The sequence below is a fragment of the Cibotium barometz genome, chromosome 37, assembly GCF_041138505.1.
Source record: "Cibotium barometz isolate CiBa-2024 chromosome 37, ASM4113850v1, whole genome shotgun sequence".
Classification (NCBI taxonomy): domain Eukaryota; kingdom Viridiplantae; phylum Streptophyta; class Polypodiopsida; order Cyatheales; family Cibotiaceae; genus Cibotium; species Cibotium barometz.
Genome location: NC_141082.1, coordinates 42,931,016 through 42,954,512, shown reverse-complemented (window position 1 = coordinate 42,954,512; position 23,497 = coordinate 42,931,016). Strand labels below are relative to the sequence as shown.

At 49.0% G+C, this 23,497-nt stretch overlaps 1 protein-coding gene across 1 annotated transcript in view; it reads right to left on the bottom strand.

Moving 5' to 3' along the window:
* Window positions 1-2,368: 2,368 nt before the first annotated feature.
* The window catches only part of LOC147617287 (methylesterase 18-like), an 85,422-nt gene continuing 64,293 nt past the window's right edge, over window positions 2,369-23,497 (bottom strand). The window contains exon 4 of the mRNA XM_086776920.1: window positions 2,369-2,821. Within this exon, the coding sequence (XP_086633046.1) occupies window positions 2,540-2,821 (282 nt within the window). The 3' untranslated portion in view covers window positions 2,369-2,539. The remainder of the gene's footprint in view (window positions 2,822-23,497) is intronic.

The window sequence follows — 23,497 nt, the reverse complement described above, 5'->3', positions numbered from 1 at the left end:
TAAGAGCACAGAAACCAACTTCTCAAACTTCAAGGCATTTGGATTACCTTTTATTCATGAGTATGATGGTAGAAGAAAAACCTTAATATAAGTCCGACAACATATTCAAGACAATAGGCACCAATGAACTATCAGAATATATTTCATTAACACTGGCCAGCTGCTCCTTAAAATCCTTGATTTTTATAAGGGAACTATCCATGGAGTCTCCCTCATCCATATGCTCTAACTCTAATCACTTGCGTATATAAGCAACACGTGCTTCATTACGTACCCGGTACAATGATGCAAGTGCATCCCAAGCATGTTTAGCAATCCTATATAATCGAATGTGAGGAATGATACTCCTCTTAACTTACAAAGCAAGCAACACATGTGCTTGCACATCTCTTCCATCTCACTTTATTGTTCCTATGTGTAGGAGATATGCTAGGCTGTGATAATACACCATGTGAAATTGAGTCCATGTTTGCAGATGTACCTTCTACATCATGTGCATTAGAGGAACTAGGACGTTTCTCAATAGCAAACACATCATTCCATAGTTCTTTGGCTACCAATACATGTCATATTATATAGGACTATAACGAGTCAAGCTTATTATCAGTGGATAACATTCGAAATACATGACTGTCTGCCATTTTTGGTAATAGCCAAGTAATCACGTAACCTGCAAAGTGCTAAGTACTCCTTTGTGCAACCAAGGTGGCTACTAAAATAAGGTTGTTGATGATGGAGATCTGCAAGGTGTGAAAGAAATGCAAAGTAAAGTGAGTAGAAATTTTACTTGTAAGATGTGGAGATCGATACTGAAGTGTAGTTTGCACACCAGATCTGGCATGGTGAGTGTCTGTTGATGCTTTCTTGTGTATCTACACATTCTTCTATAATAGATCTTACAAAATTCTCCGTAATCCGATCCCCAAAGTTGTCTATAGGAATCAAAAACTGTGCAAACAACCTCCAAAACGCGCTTGAAACAAAATCCAATAGTAAAACTATAATACAAAGTACGGCATATTTAACGATCCTCTTTCTTCTCCCAAAAGGGCTTCTTAATTTGATTCAAGAAGACATGCAACTCAAGGTGAAAGGTAGGCAATAGCACAAGGACGAGGAGTGTATGCTCTATTACTAAATGTTGAAATGCGCACACTCACACACAGTGGAGAAGCTCAAGGGATCACACAATGAGATGATAGATAATGAATATGCGTTGTACAAAGAAGATAAGTATACCCCAAGATGGGTGTATACTAGTACAAAAAAAAGAACCTCCTAAAGAAAGAAAAAGTGTCTTAACTGGTCCTAGTGTGTTCACACACATCACTACCGAATATAGCTACAAAATAAAGCAACCTATTACCTCCACATTAATAATGAAGAGGACTTCTTCTTATAAAAGGAGCCTTACAAAACATAGCAACCCCTTACCTCTACAATAATAATGACAAACGAGGAGCATTGATTTCTAAATATATCTCATTATTAATGTCGATCATTATCAACACAATTAAATCTTTAGCTCATGTCACCATTGTCTATCTTTTATATGCTACTCATCACTAACTCTCTAATTAAATCTGTCTTATGCCATTTACCATGATTAGCTATTAGAGTGCTCAAATGGAATAAAAACACTTGATAAATGGAAAGTAATTATGCAAACAATAACCCAAATTACAAGATGTAACAAGAAACTTACAATGTTCACAAAAGAAAAGATTTAATATAAAGTAAATAATCAACTTTAAGAATTGACCTTGAAAAATAAAAAAGAGGTTTTTATGAATTGTAAATTTTAGTAATAATTTTTTTTCTCATTGGAAAAAGGAATTTTTAATCATTTTAAGAGCATACAATTTGTTGTCATTGTGAAGGAAAAAAATGAAAATTAATGTTGGAAGGGTGTAAAAGATTCATGAATTTTACACATCATATTTATAGTCTTTTGTTTTACGACTTAAATAAAGAAGTTAGAGAGGAAACCTTGACCAATCAACTAGTGTATCTACAAAGGCGTGTTAAAAAAAGTAATGACCAACTCATTTAAAAATAAGCAAGGATATCTTGTGGTATGAAATGAGTATTAGGAGTTTTCTTTCTCTTAATGTTTAAACTTGCATGTTAAATGTTTTGTAAAGCCATAGTTTTACAGCTAAAGATTTTCCAATTCCTAATTGTGTGGAAATAATTTTATAAATTATGATTTATGCTATAAACTCAAAACTTTTGCTAAGAAGTGAGTTTTTGTATGTTGTACATAGTTATGGGAACTCTTAACCGCACATGTGAAAAAATCTCTTAGCCATAAGTGTGAAATTCATTGGCACACCTCGTTGCAACACACCATGGACATTCTAAACAATAGACAATAAAAAATCCAGTTTTGATTGAATTAAGATATTCTCATGCTTGCCAACAGTAGAAGGCATGGTGATGGCTCCAAATTCAAGTACTCATTATAACTAATATACACACTTGCATTAATGGCTTGGCTTAACTAATAAACACACTTGCATTAATGTACACACTAGCATTACTGTGAGCCATACTTGGCTTGAACTTGAAGCAGACATGCTTGTAGCTCCTTTGCTGCTGAAAAGAAAGGACTGTGATCCGAGTCAATAGTGAATATGTCTTTGATGCCGTGTTCCCTTGCCATGTCTTCTTGGCTTGACACTGGAAAGCAATTATCAAGCCTAGTCTTGATGTATACCTTTGGTATACTGTAAAAGCCTTCTTTTGTGAGATTCAACTTTGGAGCAAGTTGAGCAGCTACCGGATTAGACCTCATTAGCATTGAGGCTAACACAACATCCTTCACAAGGAAAAACACACAAGCTTTAGTTACTAATGTGATTTTCACATCTTATCCGTACACAAAATGAAACCGATCCCGTCAAGTGGGAAGACTCCGTTGGACACCCACACGCTTAATAGCACAACTTTAAAACCACAAATTTGAAATGGACAACTTAATACAACTTGAAATTGAAATGAAATGAAATGGAAAGATGGACACCAGCATTGGGGCCGGAACGGGCCGACCCCCCCCTCAATATATGATATATTTATTGGGAGTATTTAACAAATACAATGCTCCATGGGTTCCAAGAACCAGATGATGTCCATGTACATATGAAAACAGTACCAAACAAATATGCTCGAAGTCGACGTTCGAAGTAGATACTCGAAGCAGAATGACCACTAGCGTGGTCCAGTCTCTACGGTCCTGTGCTTTCACTGGACTCCGCGGAGAGCGCCTCACTGGTGTTCCGAGACCACACACAAACAGGCGCTCTCGTACTAACGCCTGGCTCTCCCGATCTCAGCACCTTTGGACCGAGGTTCGCCAATAGAGCTTGGACTACCTGGCACCGAACGGGTGTTGGCCGTATAGGGAGTCGGGAATCCCTTATCAGATTTAACACAAAAATACTTTACTTAAATCTGAAATTCACTTACTTGTGGATGGCAGATAGAGGACCAATACCCGAGGTATTCGTGTAGAAGATGTAGCCACCCAGGAGATGTGAATTCCTCTTGTAGTCGCCCGTGGAGAAGATGTGCAAAGAGATGGCACAGCCGCCTTGTAGATAAACTTAGTGTAGCCACCAGGGTAAGTACAACCGCAAAAAGGGGCACAGCCGCCTGCTATGAGAGAGGAAACACCCACTTGCAAGGGAGGAGTTTCCTGGCTGCAGCGTGGAGAGAAGATGGCATGGAGGAGCAGCCGTCTGTATCCTTCTGTTGATGGTAGCTGCTGTGCAGAGGAGGAGAAGGAGAAGGCGCACAACCCTCTAGAGTGTATGCCCAGCCTGAGAAGGAGGAAGCGTGCACAACCCGCCTGTTATGGCCGCCTGCAGAGGAAAGGCAGCCGCCCACTGGAGGGAGAAAGCAACCGTCGGCTGGGAAGGACACGTGCCTGCTGTGAATGAAGCGCAGCCTATTCTGAAGGTTCAACGCAGCCAGCTGGAGAGGGTACAGCCGTAGCAGAGGGTACAGCCGTCTGCAAGACAGAACCAGCCGCCTCAGAGATGATGGAAAGAGCCGCCTCAGGGGTTGCGTAAACAATCGCTGGTTCTTGCTCTTCACGAAGATGGTGGAAGTGGGTGGTGTCCACGCTTGAAGGAGAAGGTTTTTTTTATAAAACTTAAAGTGGAGTTAACACTTTCATTTGGCTGGCCCCCCCGCATGTGGGTGGCCAGTTCTAAGGTGGGTTGGGTAGGTGCCCATGCACCCACCCCCACACACACTTAAGTGGGGCTCCCCACCTTGGCCCCTAAGTGGGTGCCCATAGGGGGTGCCCACTTTTAAATGAATGTGAACATTTAACCTTATAAAACAAAAGGTTAGAATATGAAATATTAAAATAACATGTGCAATATACTTACCACCTGTTCACATGCACTAAAACTCGTCAGAAGACAAAGCAAACTTCACGACTCACTGGCAGGCGTCCCCGCTCAGTAAGTAACACGTCAAGCAAGCAAACACAAAAATACATGTCATGCGAAAACAGTTTCAAACATGCAAAACATGTGTGCATGTGCAATAAGTAACATGGACATATCTCCCATTCATGGAACAAGTACAAAATATCTGTCGGCACAAAACTGGCACGACGTAAAACATAAAAACCTGGTCTCCCTATGGTGTGACAGTCCCATAGGCAAAACACGGCACGAATACTGGCTCTTCCATGACGTGACAATCCCATGGGTCGAACACAGTCCAGGTCATACACGGGTGGCACCAGTTTGGCTCCCGTCCATACGACACCATCCTGCTAACACACGGGTACCAGTCTGGCTCCCGTCCATGTCAGCAAAATACTGGCCTCTTCACATGAGACACTGGCTTGGCCTCAAGTGAATGAGACGCAAAAACTGGAGATGGACCAAATGGTCGGCCAATTGGTGACATCCCCCCGGGCTTCTAAAGAGTTGTCTTCAACTGAAAAGCCTCAAGATATGCCTGCAACAACTGCGGGTAATCAACAAAATAATCTTCATTTACCCACTTGGCATCAATAGGCAGATAATTCTTAAACTTCACAAGGTATCTCTTGGAAAGCTTTCCGGCAGGTAGCTTTCGCTCCTTGTGAAAAACAATCTGTTCTGGCTGGAGGATCTCCTCAAGCTCTTCAATCTCTGGTGGATCTTCTGTGACAGGCTCATCAAAATCTGGCCCCACATATTTCCGAAATAGACTCACATGAAAGGCATTGTGAATCTTCCAATGACTAGGTAAAGCAAGCCTGTTTGACACTTCATTGATCTTGTGAATCACCTTGAAGGGTCCATAATAGCGAGGAGAAAGTTTAGGATATGACTCTTCTCGTCCTGGCCTATTCCGTGTTGGGGTAAAGGCATTATGCCCACCCTTATAGTGTGTACAAGCCCGTAAGTTATAGTACATAGTACACTTAGTACTTTTAAGTTTTAATGTACCAAGTGCACTATGTGTACTAGTGCAATATACATGTGTGATAGGAGAATCACACACTCATCTTGGTGAGTTGACTTATCCCCACAACTCTCTCTCTCTCTCCCTTGTTTCTCTGTGTATGTCTCCCACATGAACTCTAACCCTAATTCTCTCTCCCATTCAACTGGTATCAGAGCCCTGGTTTTAGGGTTTTGTTCTCAAGTGCTGCATCGTTGGCTTCTTCGTGGAGCTTTGCCATTAGCCCACTCGCTCATGAATCACTGGCTCGTAGGGGTTTCGTCTTCTATCAGCATCTGTAATAAATTCAGTGTGCAAGGGAGACGTGTGGACACGACGAGTGGCTGGGCGAAATCAGGTCAGCCCACACAAGGCGAAGAGTGTAGGCAGAGGGCGTTGACGGGCGACAGCCGATGGTGATGAAGCAAAACGGCAGGTACAGAGAGGCGTGAGCGAGGGAGCTCACCTTCAGTCAGCCAAAGAGAGCAGCCCGTGACTGGGCAGCTGGGAGCGATGGCACGGAAGGTGCAGGAGAGCAGCCCGAGGGGGTGAAGCGGGAGCAGCCCGTGGCTGGGCAGCTGGAATCGCGGACGGGTGAAGCAGGAGGCGTAGACTGCAGAGCTGCCACATAGTGCAGTACACACGCTGCACGCATAGAGCTTCCGCTGAACGTTCCCGTCTCGCAGGAGCTCGCGCATTGTTCCCGTCTCGCAGGAGCTCGCAGGTGCGGTGAACGTGTAGCGATTGGTGGCCACATGGGATACTCTTGGCCCCAAGGCGTAGCAAAGTACACCTGCATGTTCCATTTTCGCTGCTACGACTGTGTGCAAGTCGTCTTGAGCTTCCCGTCTCCTCCTACAGTCTCGCTTCTATACCACCAACGGTTTCTCCGCCACCGCAACCGCATGCTGCGACCATTTCTACAATAGCAGCACCAAATTCATCAACCCTTTTTTCTGCAACAAAAAATCAAAAATTACCTGAGGTATTTGCTTCAATTTTTTTGAAATTTGCATGTCCAATTTGCAATTGAGCAGGTACAATCATCAATTGAGCAGGTCAGGTGCCGAATTGCTCAATTTTTGAGCAAAGTTGGCAAAATTGGGTGACATTGGTCACAATCAGGATCAATTTGCAGGAAATTGGATGTCGAAATTTGGGGCTTTTGATGTAATTGTGCAATTAAGCATTCATACATGCTGTATGATGTGAGAAATCGCACATTCGGGCAAAATTGCAGCAAATTGCCGTGCAAATCAAGGAACTTTTGTGCCGATTGGATTGATTTACATGAAGGCAATCGCATTTGATGCTTTGGGCAATGTGTTAATGCCTGTCAAGCACTCAATGTGCCTGTAAATCAAGGGGCTTTTATGTACTGGATGTGATGTGGCCAGGGGAAAGCATCGCGAAGACTCTGGATGCCTTCATGTGCGTTAATGTACCATTGATCTTAAATCAAGGGGCTTTTCAAGATTTTATGCTTGTTGAGCTTGGCAAAACAGCAAGCAAGACTTTTATGCCTTGAATTCTCAGAAATCAGCTTGCAGTCAAGGGGCTTTTGCCCAATTTCTGTTCGGGACTGTTGTATGCAGTGTTCGGGACTGTAAAAGTCTGATTTTCACTCATTTGGACAGCTAGGAGAGCATTTATTGCTACTGTACCTGCTGGTACAGATTTGGTACAGCTTTGTACAAGTTTTGGCATGGCTGCACATTGATTTGAGTGAGCAAAAGGTTCATTTTCAGCTGTTGTACTTGCCGGTACAGGTTTGGTACATCACAGGTGAGCACTTAGTACTGCTGTACAGTACTTTGGAAGGGCAACAGAGCACATTTAAGGTGCTGTCCTAAATCTGCAGCAACCAGATTTTGGTGATTTCATCACATACAGTGGGAAAAAAGTTGCATTCTTGCTTCCGCAGTGGGAGATAAACTTTGGGAGAACAACTGTGAGCACTTTGTGTGCTTTTTGGTGCAGTGTTTGCACATTTTGCAGGGAGTCAGGCATTGACAGGTTGCATATTGCTATGGCAACCACAGGTGAGAGCTCTTCATTGCTTCACATCAAGAAGCTTGAAGGCTCACATAATTATGACATTTGGCAAACCCAGTGCTGTAATGTGTTGCTCCAGAAGAAGCAGCACAAGCCCATCAAAGAAAGGGGTGTAAAGCCCGCTTCTCTTACTGCTGAAGAGTGGGAAGATATGGATAAGCTAGCAAGATCTACTATCATGTTGTCTGTGTCAGACACTTTACTTTTCAGCATTCGTGAAGAGAAGACTGCTTGGGGAATGTGGCAGAGATTGCAGGACTTGTATGCCCAGCAAAGTGCCTCAAGCAAAGTGTATTGGTTGAAGAAACTCATAGGTCTTCAGATGAAGGAAGGGGCGTCTATGACAGCCCATCTAAATGAGTTTAATGGTATTGTCAGCCAAGTTATAAATCAAAAGTTGGCAATTGACGATGAGTTCAAAGCCACCTTTCTCTTATGCACTTTGCCAGAGAGTTGGGACACATTCAGGACAGCCACTAGCAATTCGAATGCTATGCTGTCATATGCAGATGTTGAGGGTGCTCTTCTTTTTTTTTTTTTTTTGGAAAAACGATCCTTCTATTAGTTACTGAGAAAACGCCATATGGCTACAAAGCTCACCTCGCAAGGAGGGATAAAAAACACAATGAACACCTGAGCTCCCCCCCGTGGCTGGCCGCTCTCTGGGGGGGGCTACCTAGTAATACATGATGGAGGTGAGAAAAGCCAAACTGGCGGTCTATAGTGCCAAGTGACATCCTCGTCCCTCGCGGCGGTGAGGAAAGGACCAGGCTGCCAAGTGCGGAGGAAAGCCTTGCGGCGCCCTCTCATGCGATCCGAGTCGCCCTGGAGTTTCCCCCAGTGTCCTCTCAAGGTGTGAATGATGTCCACCCAGAGGGCCTGTATGACCTCCGCCGGTGGGGTCGCCTGGTGGTCAATGGCCTCCCTGCATCGGGCTCTCCATATGTGCCAAGCCGTCATGCTGCTGATCATCTCCCATCTCTGCCCGACCCCCTCCTGAGAGGCTGCCGAAGAGAAGTCTGGTGTCGGAACCACCGCCATCGCCCTGTCAGAGACCTGGATGGTCACACTGCCAGGGACGTCCTCATATCCAAGTGCAGGGCCGCTGTCCGTGGCCCAAGCCACCGCACCCCACGTCACCAACATCTCACCTGGTGAGCCTGCAAAAACCATCCTGAGAGCGCGCTGCCAGACCTGCTGTGCCTGTGGGCAATCCCATAAGCAGTGCCGCTGTGACTCCTGTGCATGGCCGCACCGAGGGCAGGACGCTGGGTGTCTGCCAAAAGCTAGCCAAGCCCCCACAGCCAATCCTCTATGCGCTGTGAGCCAGAGAAAAAGCGTCACCTTCCGGGGCTGGAAACTGGCCCAAAGGCGCTGCCAGAAGTCCCTAAGAAAGGCAGGAGAGAGCCCCTGTCGCCGCCAATGCTCGGCCGCTGCCGGGGTGCTCGCTATCCTGTGTCTCTGAATCCGCCGCCCCAGCCTCGCTGTGTACTGAAAGAAGGGGATGGCAGGGCTGGTAGGGGCCGAGTAGGGATCTCGCCAAAACCACTCACCTGGATCCCACTGGAGGCGAATAAGAGGCCTGCTGTCCCATGCCCATAATCTCCAAGAGCAGTCCTCCCCTATCGAGGCCGGTGAGGGGTCTACATACCACTGCCTCTGATGAAAGCCGACCACCCGTACCCTCTGAAGAATACAACCCTGGAGCCCATCCAAATCCAGTCGTGTCCTATGGAGCTGGCCACCCTCTCCCACCTCGAAAGTGAGTGGGGAGACGCTCTCCGCTGTGCCGCAGACCGCTAGAAGGATCTCATGCCGAGTAAAGACACCCATCCACTGTGGAGGTGGAGGGTCCTGTACTGGGGTCCGCCACTCCCGGGGGATGGCCGCCTCAATGTCCTGTCTCATCAACTCTCTGCCCCTCATCCCACTGAGCCTCCTCTCCTGAACCTCTGGAGGCAACTGCTGAAACCATATCCAGTCGTCTAGGGACTGGGCCGGGCCGGAGCTCAACGGGCCCCACGACACGTGAGACCGCGAGCCAACCATATGGCCACTGGGAAGTCGAATCAAGGGGTTCCATATCAATGGCTGCCGCAAGCGTTCCTCATCGGTGCCCGGGGGAGTCTGGAAAAGGGACGGCCTCAGATGCGCCCAGGCCCTCAGAAGGCTGGCTGCAAAACGCTCCTCGAAGCCAAGGCCCACTCCTCTGGATCGCTGCTCCGTAAAGATCCACCTGATGCTGGGGGTCCAGGGGCCGCTAAGAGAAGGAGTGCGGCTGAGCATCCTGGAAACAAGAAACTCCTTCCACGGCTCAGCGCCTGGCAGGAGACCACGAACTACCAACTTGCCAAGCAAAGCACGACTTTGGCAAATAGGATCTACAATGCCCAGGCCGCCTCTCTCCCTCGGCTGAGTGATCACAGCCCATGCCACCTTGGCCCTGGCGGGTCGCCCGTCGCCTCCGGACCAAAGAAAGTTCCTGATGAGCCTCTGCACCTGGCCAATGCACGCCCGAGAGAAGGCCCAGCAAGAAGTGATGTACCACATGGTAGCGAGCAGAACCTGGTTGGCCACAACTACTCGGCCAGCCAGAGATAAACGAGCGGTACTCCAATACAGAAGCTTCTTCCGAATACTCAGAAGAAGGGGGGCTATCTGCTGCTCCGGAGATATATCAATGCCCACATAGCATCCCAAATAACGCACTGTAGTGCCGGGCGGCAGCCACTGAAAACCATCAACTGGCCTCCAAGTCGGGGGGGGCATAGAACTGACCCACAGCCCACACGACTTGTGCCAGTTGATCAAAGCGCCCGAAGCTCTGCAAAACCTGTCCATGGCTGAGGCGAAGCGGCGGAGGTTCTCCTCACCTCCCTGAAGATAGACAGCAGTGTCGTCCGCAAACTCCGAGTCTAGGAGCTCCTCCGAGGTGCGGATGGGAAGCTGGAGGCCCCTCAAACCTGTATCCTGTGCCGTCAAGAAGGTGCTCATGGCCTCCGCCACAAAAAGAAAAAGAAAGGGCGCCAAGGGGCACCCCTGCCGCACCGAGCGCGAGAGCTGGAACCTCTCTCCGCACACGCCCTGTATCAGCACCTGGCTATGAGCCGAAGTGTAGAGTGCAGAGACCCCACGAATCCACTGAGGGGGGAAGCCCATCCTCTCCATAGTGCCTTCCAGAAAGGCCCAGTCCACCCGATCATATGTCTTCTCAAAGTCGAGAAGGAGCACCGCCAGATCCTCCTGTCGAAATCTAGCCAAAGCCGTAGCCTCCCAGAAAGAGAAAATGTTATCCAGAATGCTCCTATCCTGGATGAAGCCTGTCTGCGTGGTGTGGATGATGTCCGGAAGGTGAGGCTGCAGCCGCCTGCTGATCGCCTTAGCTAGGACCTTGTAGGCCGTGCCTAGCAGGGTGATCGGTCTCCACTGTCTAATCTCCAGTCTGTCTCCTCCCTCTTTGGGGATCAAGTGGATCAACCCCTCTGCCATGCTGTCCGGCATGACTCCCGTCTCCATAATCTCCTGGAGTGCCAATCTGAAGCCCCTATGAAGGAGGCCCCAGTATCTCTGGAAGAAAGCCACTGAGAGACCGTCCTCTCCTGGGCATTTGCCCCGAGGTAATGCCTGCAGAGCCTCCTCCAGTTCCGTATCCGAGAAAGGGGAGAGAAGGGAGTGCTGCAAATGGACCGGCACAACCGGTCTCGTGAAGCTCCAGACCGCCTCCCTAGCCTCTCTCACCCTGTCGTCTGCTGGCTCAGCAGAGAGAAGATCCCTGTAAAAATCTGTGGCTATCGCCCGAACCCTGGGGGGATCCACCACAACCTGGCCATCAGCCTGGCGAAGCCGCCTGAGACCTTCGCCTCAAAGAAATCCCGAGTCACTCTGTCTCCAGCCTGAGTCCAAAAAGAAGCCCGAGCATGGAATCGAAACTCCACCCGCCTCTCCTCGATGGATCTGATCTCAGTGCGGGCTGTCTCCATCTGCTCTGAGATCCAGGGGCTCAGAGGATCTCTCTCCTGGAGTCTCTGAAGGGACGCTAGACTCCTCCGTAAGCTCCTCTCCTGCTCTCTGAAGGCCTCCAGACGGTCCAAGGCAGCCAGTCTGAGCATCCGACTGATCTCCTGCAAGCCACTGGCAAGATCACTGGCTGCCGAGCCTCTCCTGAACTGCAGCTCCTGCCAGACCTGCTCAACTCTGATCGCGATCTCAGGCTCCTCTATGAGGCAATCTGGAATCCGGACGCTCTGGCCCCGCTCTCCTCTCGTAGGGTCCTCAATCTGGAGAAGCACTGGGAAGTGGTCTGAAAGCGAGGAGCCTGCAAGTATGCCCACGGTGCCACCTCTATCACAAGCCCACTCATCAATGTAGAACCTATCGATGCGAGAGAGGTTGACTCCTGTGGCCCGTCTATCCGAGCGCGAGAAAGAGAGACTCCCCTGCAACCTGCCAAACTCCGGGAGAGTCCACGGATCCTGGCCTCTCACCTGTAGCACAAGCTCCTCCCAGGCAGCGAGCTCTGGCCCATGAATGGTCTCCTGGCTGCCCCCCAGCCTGTCCTCTGCATCCTCCAGCATGTTGCAATCCCCTCCTAGGCACCAGTGGTCTGCCAAGGGGAGGGACTGCCTAATGGTGCTCCAGAACTCAGCTCTCCCGGATGCCCCGTTAGGGGCGTAGAAGTTGAGGAAGCCAATGCGATCTTCCCCAACCCGAAGGATGATCCACTGCGCGCGACCCTGAACCAGGGTGCCAGAGTCCACAACCTCGGAAAGAAGCTGCTCGCTGACTGAAATGCATACTCCGCCCTGATTCCCCTGGGGGCCATATGCCGGGGACCAAAAAGTGTGACTCCTGCCTGGCAAGATCTTCCCGCAGGTGCGGGTACGCCCGGCAGAAAGGTGGTGCTCCTGGATGAAGAGGATATCTATGGGTCCTCCAACGAGAGCCCTCTGGATCTCCTGGCGAAGTCTGCCCCGACCAATGTAGCAGCGACGTCCACCGAGACCCTGGATGTTCCATGAGAGGATCCTCATGGATGAGCTGTGGCAAGTGAAGCAGCCACCACTGGCTCACCCCTCTCAGCCGGTCCGGATGATCTGCCCTCCACTCTGTGAGTCTTGGGCGCCGGCTTGGAAGGAGAGTAGTCACTGTCTGTCCGGGTGCGGAGTCTCTCCAGAAAGAGGGTGACCTGAGTCTGTGTCCAGCTCCACTCCGCCTTCGCCCTGTCCAGAGCATAGGCGTGAGACCACTCCTCTGCATATAAATATCGAAAGGTAGGCTGCACCCTCGGGGCGGCATGGAGGAGAATCAATAGCACCGCCTCAACTGATGTGTGGACCGGATCCACCCGCCAATCTCCTATACCAAACAGGCTCATGCGGGCTGAGTGTAGTCGGGTCTGCAATAAGTCCGTGAGCCCCAAGTCACTGAAGTGGTGAGAAAACTCCAGTATCTGGTCACGAAGAACTTCCTCTACAGAGTTGCAGTCCCATGCTGTGTCTGGGGCAACGCTGAGAGGAAAGGAGAAGGCCACCATGCTGCTCACCACTGAAGGAGAACGAGAGGGATGGCACACCACGCAAACTCGCAAGGGCGCGACCAGTGTCTCGAATGGGCCAGCATCCAGCTGGAGGCACCTGAAAAAACTGTAATCCACTGGTAACCCCATCACTCGTGGGGGCCCCCCGGGGGAGGCTGGAGAGAACTCTGTGGCGGGCGAAGCTAGGATCGCCATCTCCACCGGCCCGGAGAGGCGGTGAAACAGCCGCTGGACTGAACTCTGGCCTACCCCGCTGCGCTGCCCCGGGGCAGCGGGTGGTCTGGCGAAATATCCTGGAGAGGCCGAAGGGGGGATGGGGGCTCGCGGCGAGGAGGGGGGAGAGCGAGTGGAGGATGTAAAGGCATCTGCCAGAGGATAGGAGTCAAGGGGGGCCGCATGGGGGAGGAGGGAGGGGGGGGGCGGGGGGGGGGGGAGAGGGGGGGGAGGAAAGAGTGCTCTCCGGGTGGGGGGGGAGGGGAACCGGGGGTCGCAGAGAGCGTCCGGGGATCCTCAGGAAACTGCTCCAAGGAGGGGGCGGGGCCCCCCGGGGGGGGAGGCGGGAGTGGTGTCTCCACGTGAGAGGCTCCACCATCGGCCTCAACAACGGGCACTGAGTCTGAATCCTCGTCCATCGGGGTGGGACCTGCAGGCCGCCTATCCCTGACTGGAGCATAACTGCGGGTAGGTGCCTGTACGCCAGCCGGAGTCGCCTGTCCACCAGCCTGTGCTGCCTGCTGGCGTCTGCGACGGTCCCTGCGGGCCGGGCGTTTCCGCCGGCGAACCTCCTGCCAGCCGCCAGTCTCCTGGGTCTGCGCGGCGTTCTCCGCTGGAGCCTGCTCGTCCGATGGTGGTGCCTGCTGTGGCGAGCCAGGGATGTCCGGTCTCGGAGGTGGCTGGCCACCTCTCGGGTCTCCTGCAGTGGGTCCAGAGGCCGCATAGCGTGAAGGATGAACCCCCTTGCGGGGGCATGTGCGTGCGAGATGGCCCATCTCCCGACATATGAAACACTGGCCGGGGAGGCCCGAATACTCCACGCGCTGTATCAGATGTCCTCCAGAAAGACAAGGGAGGAGGATCGTCTTCGGGAGGGACTCTGGTGACGGAACCACAACACGAATGGCCGGGAGTCCTGCTGCCCGAGCAACCACTGAGGCCGCGGTCTGTGGCACCTCCACCACTTGCCCGAAAGCCCTGCCTATGGACGGCAAGAGGGGCAAGTACTCCCTTCGGAGACCTGGAAAGCAGACGGTGATGGGGAATCCAGTCGCGCCTGCCAGTGGATCAGACGATGGGTCGAAACCGTGGGTCCACCGTGCAAAGAACGCCCGAGAGGAGCGTAGGGCAATGGGGCTCCGAGCCAGCACCCTCTGAGCTGCTGGAGGGGACTCGAACTCCACCTGGTAGTAGCCGCGGCCTAAAAATCCACGCTGACGATTCTTGCAGTCTCGCCAATGAGGCTACCCTGCAGTAGGTCGCGTAGCTCTCTCCGCATTGGGCGGCTACCCACCACCTTGCAAACCAAGGAAGAGGCCTCCAAGGAAGAAACGGAGGACGCGAGAAGCTGCTGCTCTGCATCTGAGAAGTCTAATCGAAGACCTGTATCGGTCGGGGCTGACGGAGAGGCTGCCATGGAGTCCTCCTAAGGGAAAAGACCAGGTACTGGCTGAATCGAAGAGACGAAACCAAGAAAAAACCTCTCCACTACGCGGAAATCGCCGAAAAAAGGGGAACGGGGGGCTGAGGCGGGGAGAAGGGGAGAAGCAGGGACGGGGGGCAGGCGAGGAGGGGAAGTAAGGAAGGAGGCGGAAAACAAAAAACCGGGGGGGGAGGCGGAGGCAGGAGGGCGAGGGGGGGCTGCGCAAGGAAGGCGAAGGGGGGGGAAGACGAGGGCGGCGCAGAAGAGGGAGGCGGGGGGCTGAGAAGGCTGGCGGTGCAGGCGGGGGGCTGAGGGGGTGCTCTTCTTCAAGAAGAGATGAACAGAAAGAATAATTCTATTGGAAAGTCCAATGCAATGAATGCACGTGGGAGATCCCAGCAAAGGGGTAAAAGCCAAGAACGGGGAAGGAGCAAGTCCCGCTCCAAAAAGGACTTGGAATGCCATTATTGTGGCAAGAAGGGACACATCAAAAAGCAATGCTACAAATGGAAAAATGATCAAAAGGAAAAGGGAAAAGGCAAAGACAAAGACAAAGATGAAGCCAAAGATGTAAAGCCAAAGGGCAAAAGTGGAGTCAAGATTGAAGAAATCAATGTGTCACATGCAGGTGACAATGAGGATGAGGTCCTATTCACGTCTTCACTTGATGCCCATTCACTTCTTACAGGAGATGGTCATGGTATGCACTCATGGATCATTGATTCAGGTGCCTCCTTTCATGTCACAGGTTGCAGAGACTTGTTTGTCAGGTATACTGCTGGCAATGAAGGATTAGTTTATTTGGGTGATAACCATGCATGCAAGATTCTTGGCAGAGGTGATGTGAGGCTTGTGTTTTCAGATGGCTCACAGCTTATGCTCCATGATGTCAGGCATGTGCCTGAGATCAAGAAGAACCTGCTTTCTACTGGACAACTTGATGATGCTGATTATGTTACCACATTTGGTCGTGGAAAGTGGAAAATTAGTAAGGGCTCACTGGTTATTGCCAGAGGCTCTAAGGTGGACACTCTTTACTTTATGCATGCAGGTGTTTGTCACCATGCTAATGTAAATGCAACCGAGCTGCCGGAAATTTCTATGTGGCATAGCCGGTTGAGACATGAAGACAGGATAGGGTTAGGGTTAGGGTTTACAGAAAGCAAATAGGCATGGAAAACCAAGCAGAGGGAGTGAACACGACTGCTGTACTATTCAATGATGGAAAAAGTGAAGTACAAGCCACATGATAGTGACCCCTAAAGGATAAGTGTTCACATGACCGGCCATAAATGTGCCGGGTGGACCAAAACACTTATAAACTGCATATAAGTGAAAATGAACTAAACTGGGGGAAAAAACCTCCACTAACTGAAGTAAAAAGTGCCCCAGTAACCTACTGATGATCACTAGCACTCCTCTGGGTGCATACACAGCATAAAACCCAACAAACCCCCCTGGAGTGATATGTGATCACTGTACATCATCCACCAAAAGGAAACAAATTCAAAGCATTGCGGAATGCTTCAAATTTCGGACGTGGTAATGCCTTGGTGAAGATGTCTGCCACATTCTGATCTGTAGGACAGTAGATCAGACTGATATCTCCTGCCTGGAGTCTCTCCCGAACAAAATGATAGTGAATCTCAATGTGTTTCGTGCGAGCATGAAACACAGGATTCCTGGCCACAGCAATGGCACTCTGACTATCAGTATAGATAGGTGTAGGCTCCTCCACTGAAATATCCATATCAGTCATAAGACGACGCAGCCAAACACACTCAACAGTAGTAGTGTAGGCTGCTCTGTACTCTGCCTCACAAGATGAAGTGGCCACTGTGGTCTGTTTCTTGCTTAGCCAAGAAATGCATGAAGCGCCAAGGAAGAAACAATTCCCACTAGTGGAATGTCTGGTATCAAAATCACCAGCCCAATCTGAATCACTGTAAGCATGTAACTGCATGTCACCCCCCTCAGGATAAAGCAACCCAAGAGACAAGGTACCCTGCAAATAACGGAATACACGCTTCACAGCTTGCCAATGTGACAACCGTGGGCTGTGCATGAATCTGCTCAACTGAGAGACTGCATACTGAATATCTGGCCTTGTATTACACAAGTAAATGAGGCACCCAACAGCCTGAGCATATGTAGTGGCATCAAAGGAAACACTGTCATCTTGTAGTGACAGTTTCATCCCAGGCTCCATAGGAGTACTAATAGGCTTGCAATCCTGAAATTTAAACTTCTCCAGAAGTTTAGCAACATAACGTGATTGCAACAACCCAATGCCTCTGTTATCCTGCACAAACTGTATGCCCAAATAGTAATGTACAAGGCCCAAGTCAGACATGTCAAATGTCTGTTGCAGTATCTCCTTAAATGCTGCAATTTTGTCATCATTTGATCCCATGAGCAAGAGATCATCCACATAAAGACTGATGACCAGCAGATCTGTCTCTTCTTTCTTCACATACAAAGTGGTCTCTGATGGACTGTTCACAAATCCCTGAGTGAGTAGAAAAGCATCTATTTTTGCATACCAAGCTCGTGGAGCTTGTTTCAAACCATACAAGGCCTTTTTCAGCCTGCATACTTTCCCCTCATGACCATGTTCTGCAAATCCCATGGGCTGAAATACATAAACTTCCTCCTCGAGGTCCCCATGTAGGAATGCAGTCTTTATGTCCAACTGATGAACAACCCAACCACGATGTGCAGCCAATGCAATGACACACCTAAGTGTCGACATACGGGATGTAGGAGCAAATGTCTCCTCATAATCAATGCCCTTCTTCTGTGCATAGCCCTTTGCAACTAGACGGGCTTTGTACCTGTCAATGGATCCATCTGCATGTCTTTTCAACTTGTAGACCCATTTAGTACCAATGGCTTTCTTGCCTTTGGGCAGATCAACCAAATCCCATGTTTGATTCTTTTTAATAGAATCAATCTCATCCTGCATGGCTTTGTTCCAATGCACATTATCTCGTGCATCCACGAATGAATCAGGCTCATCATCATCCTGTAAACTGGCTGCCATAACCAGATTCAAATCCATGATGTGTGCATGCTCATTGTTCCTTGTCTCCCTACGAGTACGACCAGCAAGAGGACCTTCTAAATGGCTGTCCTGTAATGTCCTCAAATACCATCTAGGTATATGTCTGACCTGTGGTGCCTGCTGTCCCATATTTGGTTCAACTTCTGGCTGATTTGGCTGCTGAATTTCTGCACCACCTACATCATTTGCTGGCTGTCCAGTACCCTCATGAGTTGGATCACCAACTGTGGAATGAAACTCCATGGGTAGAAGACCTTCAAATACATCATTTTCAGCCTGATTTGCCTCATAACCAGCCATGGATAATTCTGATTTTTCATCAAAAATCACATCCCGACTGATGAATATCTTCCTAGATAGTGGGTCATATAACCTGTAGCCCTTGCTCTCACGGCTATACCCAACAAAAATGCATTTTGTGGCTTTATCATCAAGCTTCCTCCTCAACTCTTTGGGTATGTGTGCATATGCGAGACACCCAAAGATACGAAAATGTGATACAGAAGGCTTGCGGCCATGCCAAGCCTCAAAAGGAGTAATAGAAACCAATGCCTTTGTGGGACATCGATTCAAAATATGACAAGCACACATTACTGCTTCCACCCAAAAGATATGTGGTAGTCTTTTTGCCTTTAGCATACATCTGGCCATCTCCATGAGTGACCGATTTTTCCTTTCTGCAACCCCATTCTGCTGTGGAGTGTAAGGAGTAGTATACTGATGTTTTATACCTCTACTCCCAAGAAAAGAATTCAGTACATGTGACATATATTCCCCCCCTCGGTCAGAACGGAGAGTCTTCACCTTGCATCCTGACTCTGTCTCAGCAAGTGCTACAAAGGCCAAAAATGCATCATATACCTGTGATTTCTGTGTCAAAGGATAGACCCAGCATATACGAGAGAAGTCATCAATAAATGTTGCAAAATAAAAGCAACCACCTAATGACTTCGTCTGCATGGGACCACAAAGATCACTGTGTATAAGTTGCAACTTTGCAGTTGCTCTTAGAGCCTGATCACGTGGGAAGGAAAACCTGTGCATTTTTCCCAAAATACATCCTTCACAAATGTGATCTGGAGGCTTCTCCATGAGAGGTAGATCTGTAAACATATTATGTCGCTGCATAAGCATAAGACTACCAAAATTTACATGCCCCATGCGAGCATGCCATAACTCCGCATCAACCATAGCTGGAGTAAGAGTGAATGCATGATAAGCAGACTGATCCACTGGCTGAAATGCATCCAACTCATAAAGTCCATGACATAATGTACCAGTAAGCATCAAGGTCAAGGCATTTGCTTTGTCTCTGACCATGCATTTATCATCATCAAAGTGGACTTGCATTCCACAATGTGCTAAAGAAGAAATGGACAACAAATTCTTCTTTATCCCTGGTACATATAAGGCATCTGTAAGGCGGAGAATGGAGCCATCAATGGCTGTAAGCTGAATCTCCCCAATGCCACACACTGGATATGAAGCATTGTTGGCACACTGAACAGTTTTGCCAACAGGGGCAGGGCCAACATGACTAAACAAATCCCTGCGAGATGTGATATGCTTTGAGGCACCACTATCAAAATACCAAGTACATGCATGCTCTGTCAAACTGAGTGCCTGTGAAGACCAAGAGGCATCATAGCTGCATGTAAAAAAACAGTAATCCCTGTCCTCAACAAAAGAAGCAGTCTCTGGAGGAGCTTTAGGAGCATCATTAACAGACATCCCAGCTTCCTTTGCCTTCTCTTTGGCAATCCTCTTCCTACATTCCGTGATGTAGTGACCTGGCTTCTTACAGTAATGACATTTGCCCTTCTTCTTGGGCTGTCCATCACCTTTCTTGGTATCCTGTGAAGAACCACCATCACCTGAATTTTGATTTGCACTCTTTGGCTGAGATTTCCCTTTCCCCTTTTGACCTGTAGTAAATGCTTGTTCAGCATTTGTGTTCATATTCATATTCATATTCTTCCTCATTTGCTCCTCTTGTAGTAAGAGAGCAACAAGTTCCTGATACTTGAGGGGTTCAACAGCATTCCTCATGCTGAGGTTCAAAGAGGTATGGAAAGCCAAGTAAGATCTTGGCAAAGCTGCAAAGAACCTGCATCTGGCTTCCTGTCCACACGGCATCCACAAATAAATCCAGCCATTGTTCACATCGAAAGACTCTCTCACATTGAGTCTGCATACAAAAGCTTTCTCCCATGATCAAGGCTGCCACAACCATCCATAGCCTCTCACACTATGAACAGCATCACACCCTGACACATCCAGTGCTTCTGCATCACAACACAAACTCCCAAACTGTCTCTCAAAAGAGAACTCGCATCACAGCCAGCATACCATACAGTTGACACACCTGTACAAACCCTCTCTATCATCCAAGGGTACTATCCATCTCTGTATGGATTCCCTGTCCCCTGTCCTATCAATAGCAAGGCTGTACCAAACATGTGTCCACTCCTGTACCTTCTGCCTGCATGTGACCTATCTCCTGGAGAAACCCAAACACATGTCTCGTCGAGAAAACCTACGACCTGTTTCCACATGAAACCCTTAGGCCTGTTTCCCTTTGAAACTTATGTCCTGTCTCCATACATCTAGTTACCTATTCCCTCATGAAACATCTGGCAACATAGAGATTCTCGTAGCTGTAGTTCCCACTGTTCCTTTCTAGCAGGAAGAAAGCAATCTGCTCCATGAGCACGCAGCCATGCGAGCTTGCTTAACTCCCATGCCAAGAAACATAACCACATGACCTGCACTCGTAGCCAAAAACTCAAGCACAAAGCTGAATTTGCAACCAAACAAAAACAGCCCATAAACTGTCCCAAAACAGTCCCGAATCCAAAGCAAATAGAAGCTGAAAGTTCCATCAGTTGAACGCCATCGACATGATGTCTATGTTCATGGAAAAACAGCCCTTGCTTTCTGTAGAAACACAGTGTCCTCCAAAAAGCACACGCCTGCAGCCACCTTTCCGAACAGGTCAACATCAGCAGCCACCCGTACCCAATAGTGTGCAACTGCCACCTGTATTAGCTGTCGTACAGCAGCCGCCTGTACCAGCTGTACCTGTCCGTACACCTGTGCATGCAGTCGTACAGCTGTACCTGCAATCGTACAGCTGTACTTGCAGTCGTACACCTGCCTGCGCCGCCTGAATGTGCAACTGCAGCTGCCTGACCTGCGCCGCCTGTACCAGCAGCAGCCTGATATGCGCTGCCTGTACCTGTAGCAACCATGCACTGTACCTGCAGCAACAGCCGTACACTGTACCTGTAGAGCAGTCGTACAGATCTGCACGAGCTCTTATGTGCGCAGCCCACAACCAGCAGCCAACATGCAGTCGACCCACTTCTCCTCCCTTCCACGCATGAGAAGTTGCACGCCTCCCCAAAAGCAAGAGAGAGAAGCAAGAGAGAGACCAGAGCCTCCAAAAGTGGAGTAGTCTCTAAAAATTGCCTTGGGGTCTCTCAAGGCTTTGAAACCTTCATAACTTTAATTTTGCCCCACCAAAGGTTATAAAACCTTTTTAAATTAAAGTCTCTTTTGCCCCCTTTCACACATGGGGTTATCCACACATGGGCTTCCATCTTCACTCCCACCTGATGCCATTTCACACTGTCCACCATGTCCCCGTGCACATCTGCATCTTGTCCAGAGAAAAACACAGGGTCGTAACAGAATGCCCAAAACTCAAAACCTGTGATCCTTACCAGCTGAGATAAGAGTTGATTGATGTACTCGTAGACTGTTGTACTGTGCAGGTACTTTACGAAACCAGTCCTCTGTAAGCAAGCAGGTACAGTACGGATTCTGAGGCGACCACAGTACTGCAGGTTCAGTCAGCGCTGAAGGCGTATGGCTGCACAAGTGACAGTAAGCACTGTCGGGTCTGCAGTACTGTTGGCGCTGAAGGCGTAGGCGTACGGTGGCTAGTACACGTGTGCTGTACACGTGCGCTCAAGTTATAGGCGGCGTACTGACTAATGCAGTACCCGACTGAAGGCGACCAGGTACGGGCAGCAAGCGCAGAGTAGATCTGACGGCGCACAGGTGTACGGGCTGAAGGCCAACTGGAGGCGACTAGACACGGGCAGGTGGCGCACACGTACAGTTGAAGGCGGCGCAGGCTTGGTGTACGGGCAGCATATGCTGAAGCCGGCGCTTGACTCAATGTTCGTATACTGTACGGGCAGCAGCAGCAAATGTACGGGTGTTGAGCAAAGCTTCAAAGGCTCTGATACCAATTGAAGACAGGATAGGGTTAGGGTTAGGGTTTACAGAAAGCAAATAGGCGTGGAAAACCAAGCAGAGGGAGTGAACACGACTGCTGTACTATTCAATGATGGAAAAAGTGAAGTACAAGCCACATGATAGTGACCCCTAAAGGATAAGTGTTCACATGACCGGCCATAAATGTGCCGGGTGGACCAAAACACTTATAAACTGCATATAAGTGAAAATGAACTAAACTGGGGGAAAAAACCTCCACTAACTGAAGTAAAAAGTGCCCCAGTAACCTACTAATGATCACTAGCACTCCTCTCGGTGCATACACAGCATAAAACCCAACAAGACACATGAGTGTCAAAGGAATGGAGCAATTGTCTCGTTTGGGTTACTTGCCTTCTCTAAAGTTTTCAAGTTTTCAGTTTTGTGAGCATTGTATATATGGTAGGCAACTACAGTGCCCCCACAAGAAAGCTCTTGGACAAAAAGATGCTCAGTTAGAGCTTGTGCATACAGATGTATGTGAGATGCCTCAGCTTTCTTTGGGAGGGGCAAAATTGATGCAGAGAAAACCAAAATTAGGGTTAGAGTTCATTCATGGGAGACATACACAGAGAAGCAAGGGAGAGAGAGAGAGAGAGAGTTGTGGGGATAAGTCAACTCATCAAAAGCATGAGTGTGTGACTCCCCTATCACACATGTATATTGCACTAGTACACATAGTGCACTTAGTACATTAAAAGTACTAAGTGTACTATGTACTATAACTTATGGGCTTGTACACACTATAAGGGTGGGCATAACGCCTTTACCCCAACAACCTCCCACTTAAAGGCAAAGTGCCCTTAAGGAAAGGAAAAGAAAAAATCAGCATGTACATGATAATATACAAGGCCATATCAAGGCTGAAAATGGCCTCATCCAATGCCCATCAAGTGTCTGCAATGAGCAAACCGCTCCGGAGGCAAACTCTTCGTCAACAGATCAGCCGGGTTGTCATCCGTATGAATCTTAACAAGCTGAATTTGCTTGTTCTCTATCACCTCTCTGATGAAGTGATACTTCACATCCACATGCTTCGTCTTTGCATGAAAAACAGGGTTCTTTGCCAACTGAATGGCACTCTGACTGTCACAATGCAACAATGGAATATCCCCTGTATAACCCAAATCAACCACTAACCGAGATAGCCATAATGCCTCCTTGCAAGCCTCTGTGGCTGCAATATACTCGGCCTCTGTAGTAGATAAGGCAGTGCACTTCTGCATCCTGGATATCCATGACACAGCACCTCCTGTGAATGTAAATACATAACCGGTAGTAGACTTCCGGTTATCTGGATGACCGGCATAATCCGAATCCGTGTAACCATGCACTAATGCATCCTGTTTGCCAAAGCAAATGCACATATCCTGTGTGCCCTTCAGGTATCTCATGACACCTTTCACTGCTTCCCAATGCTTCTTGCCAGGGTTGGCCATGTATCTAGAAACCACTCCCACTGCAAATGCAA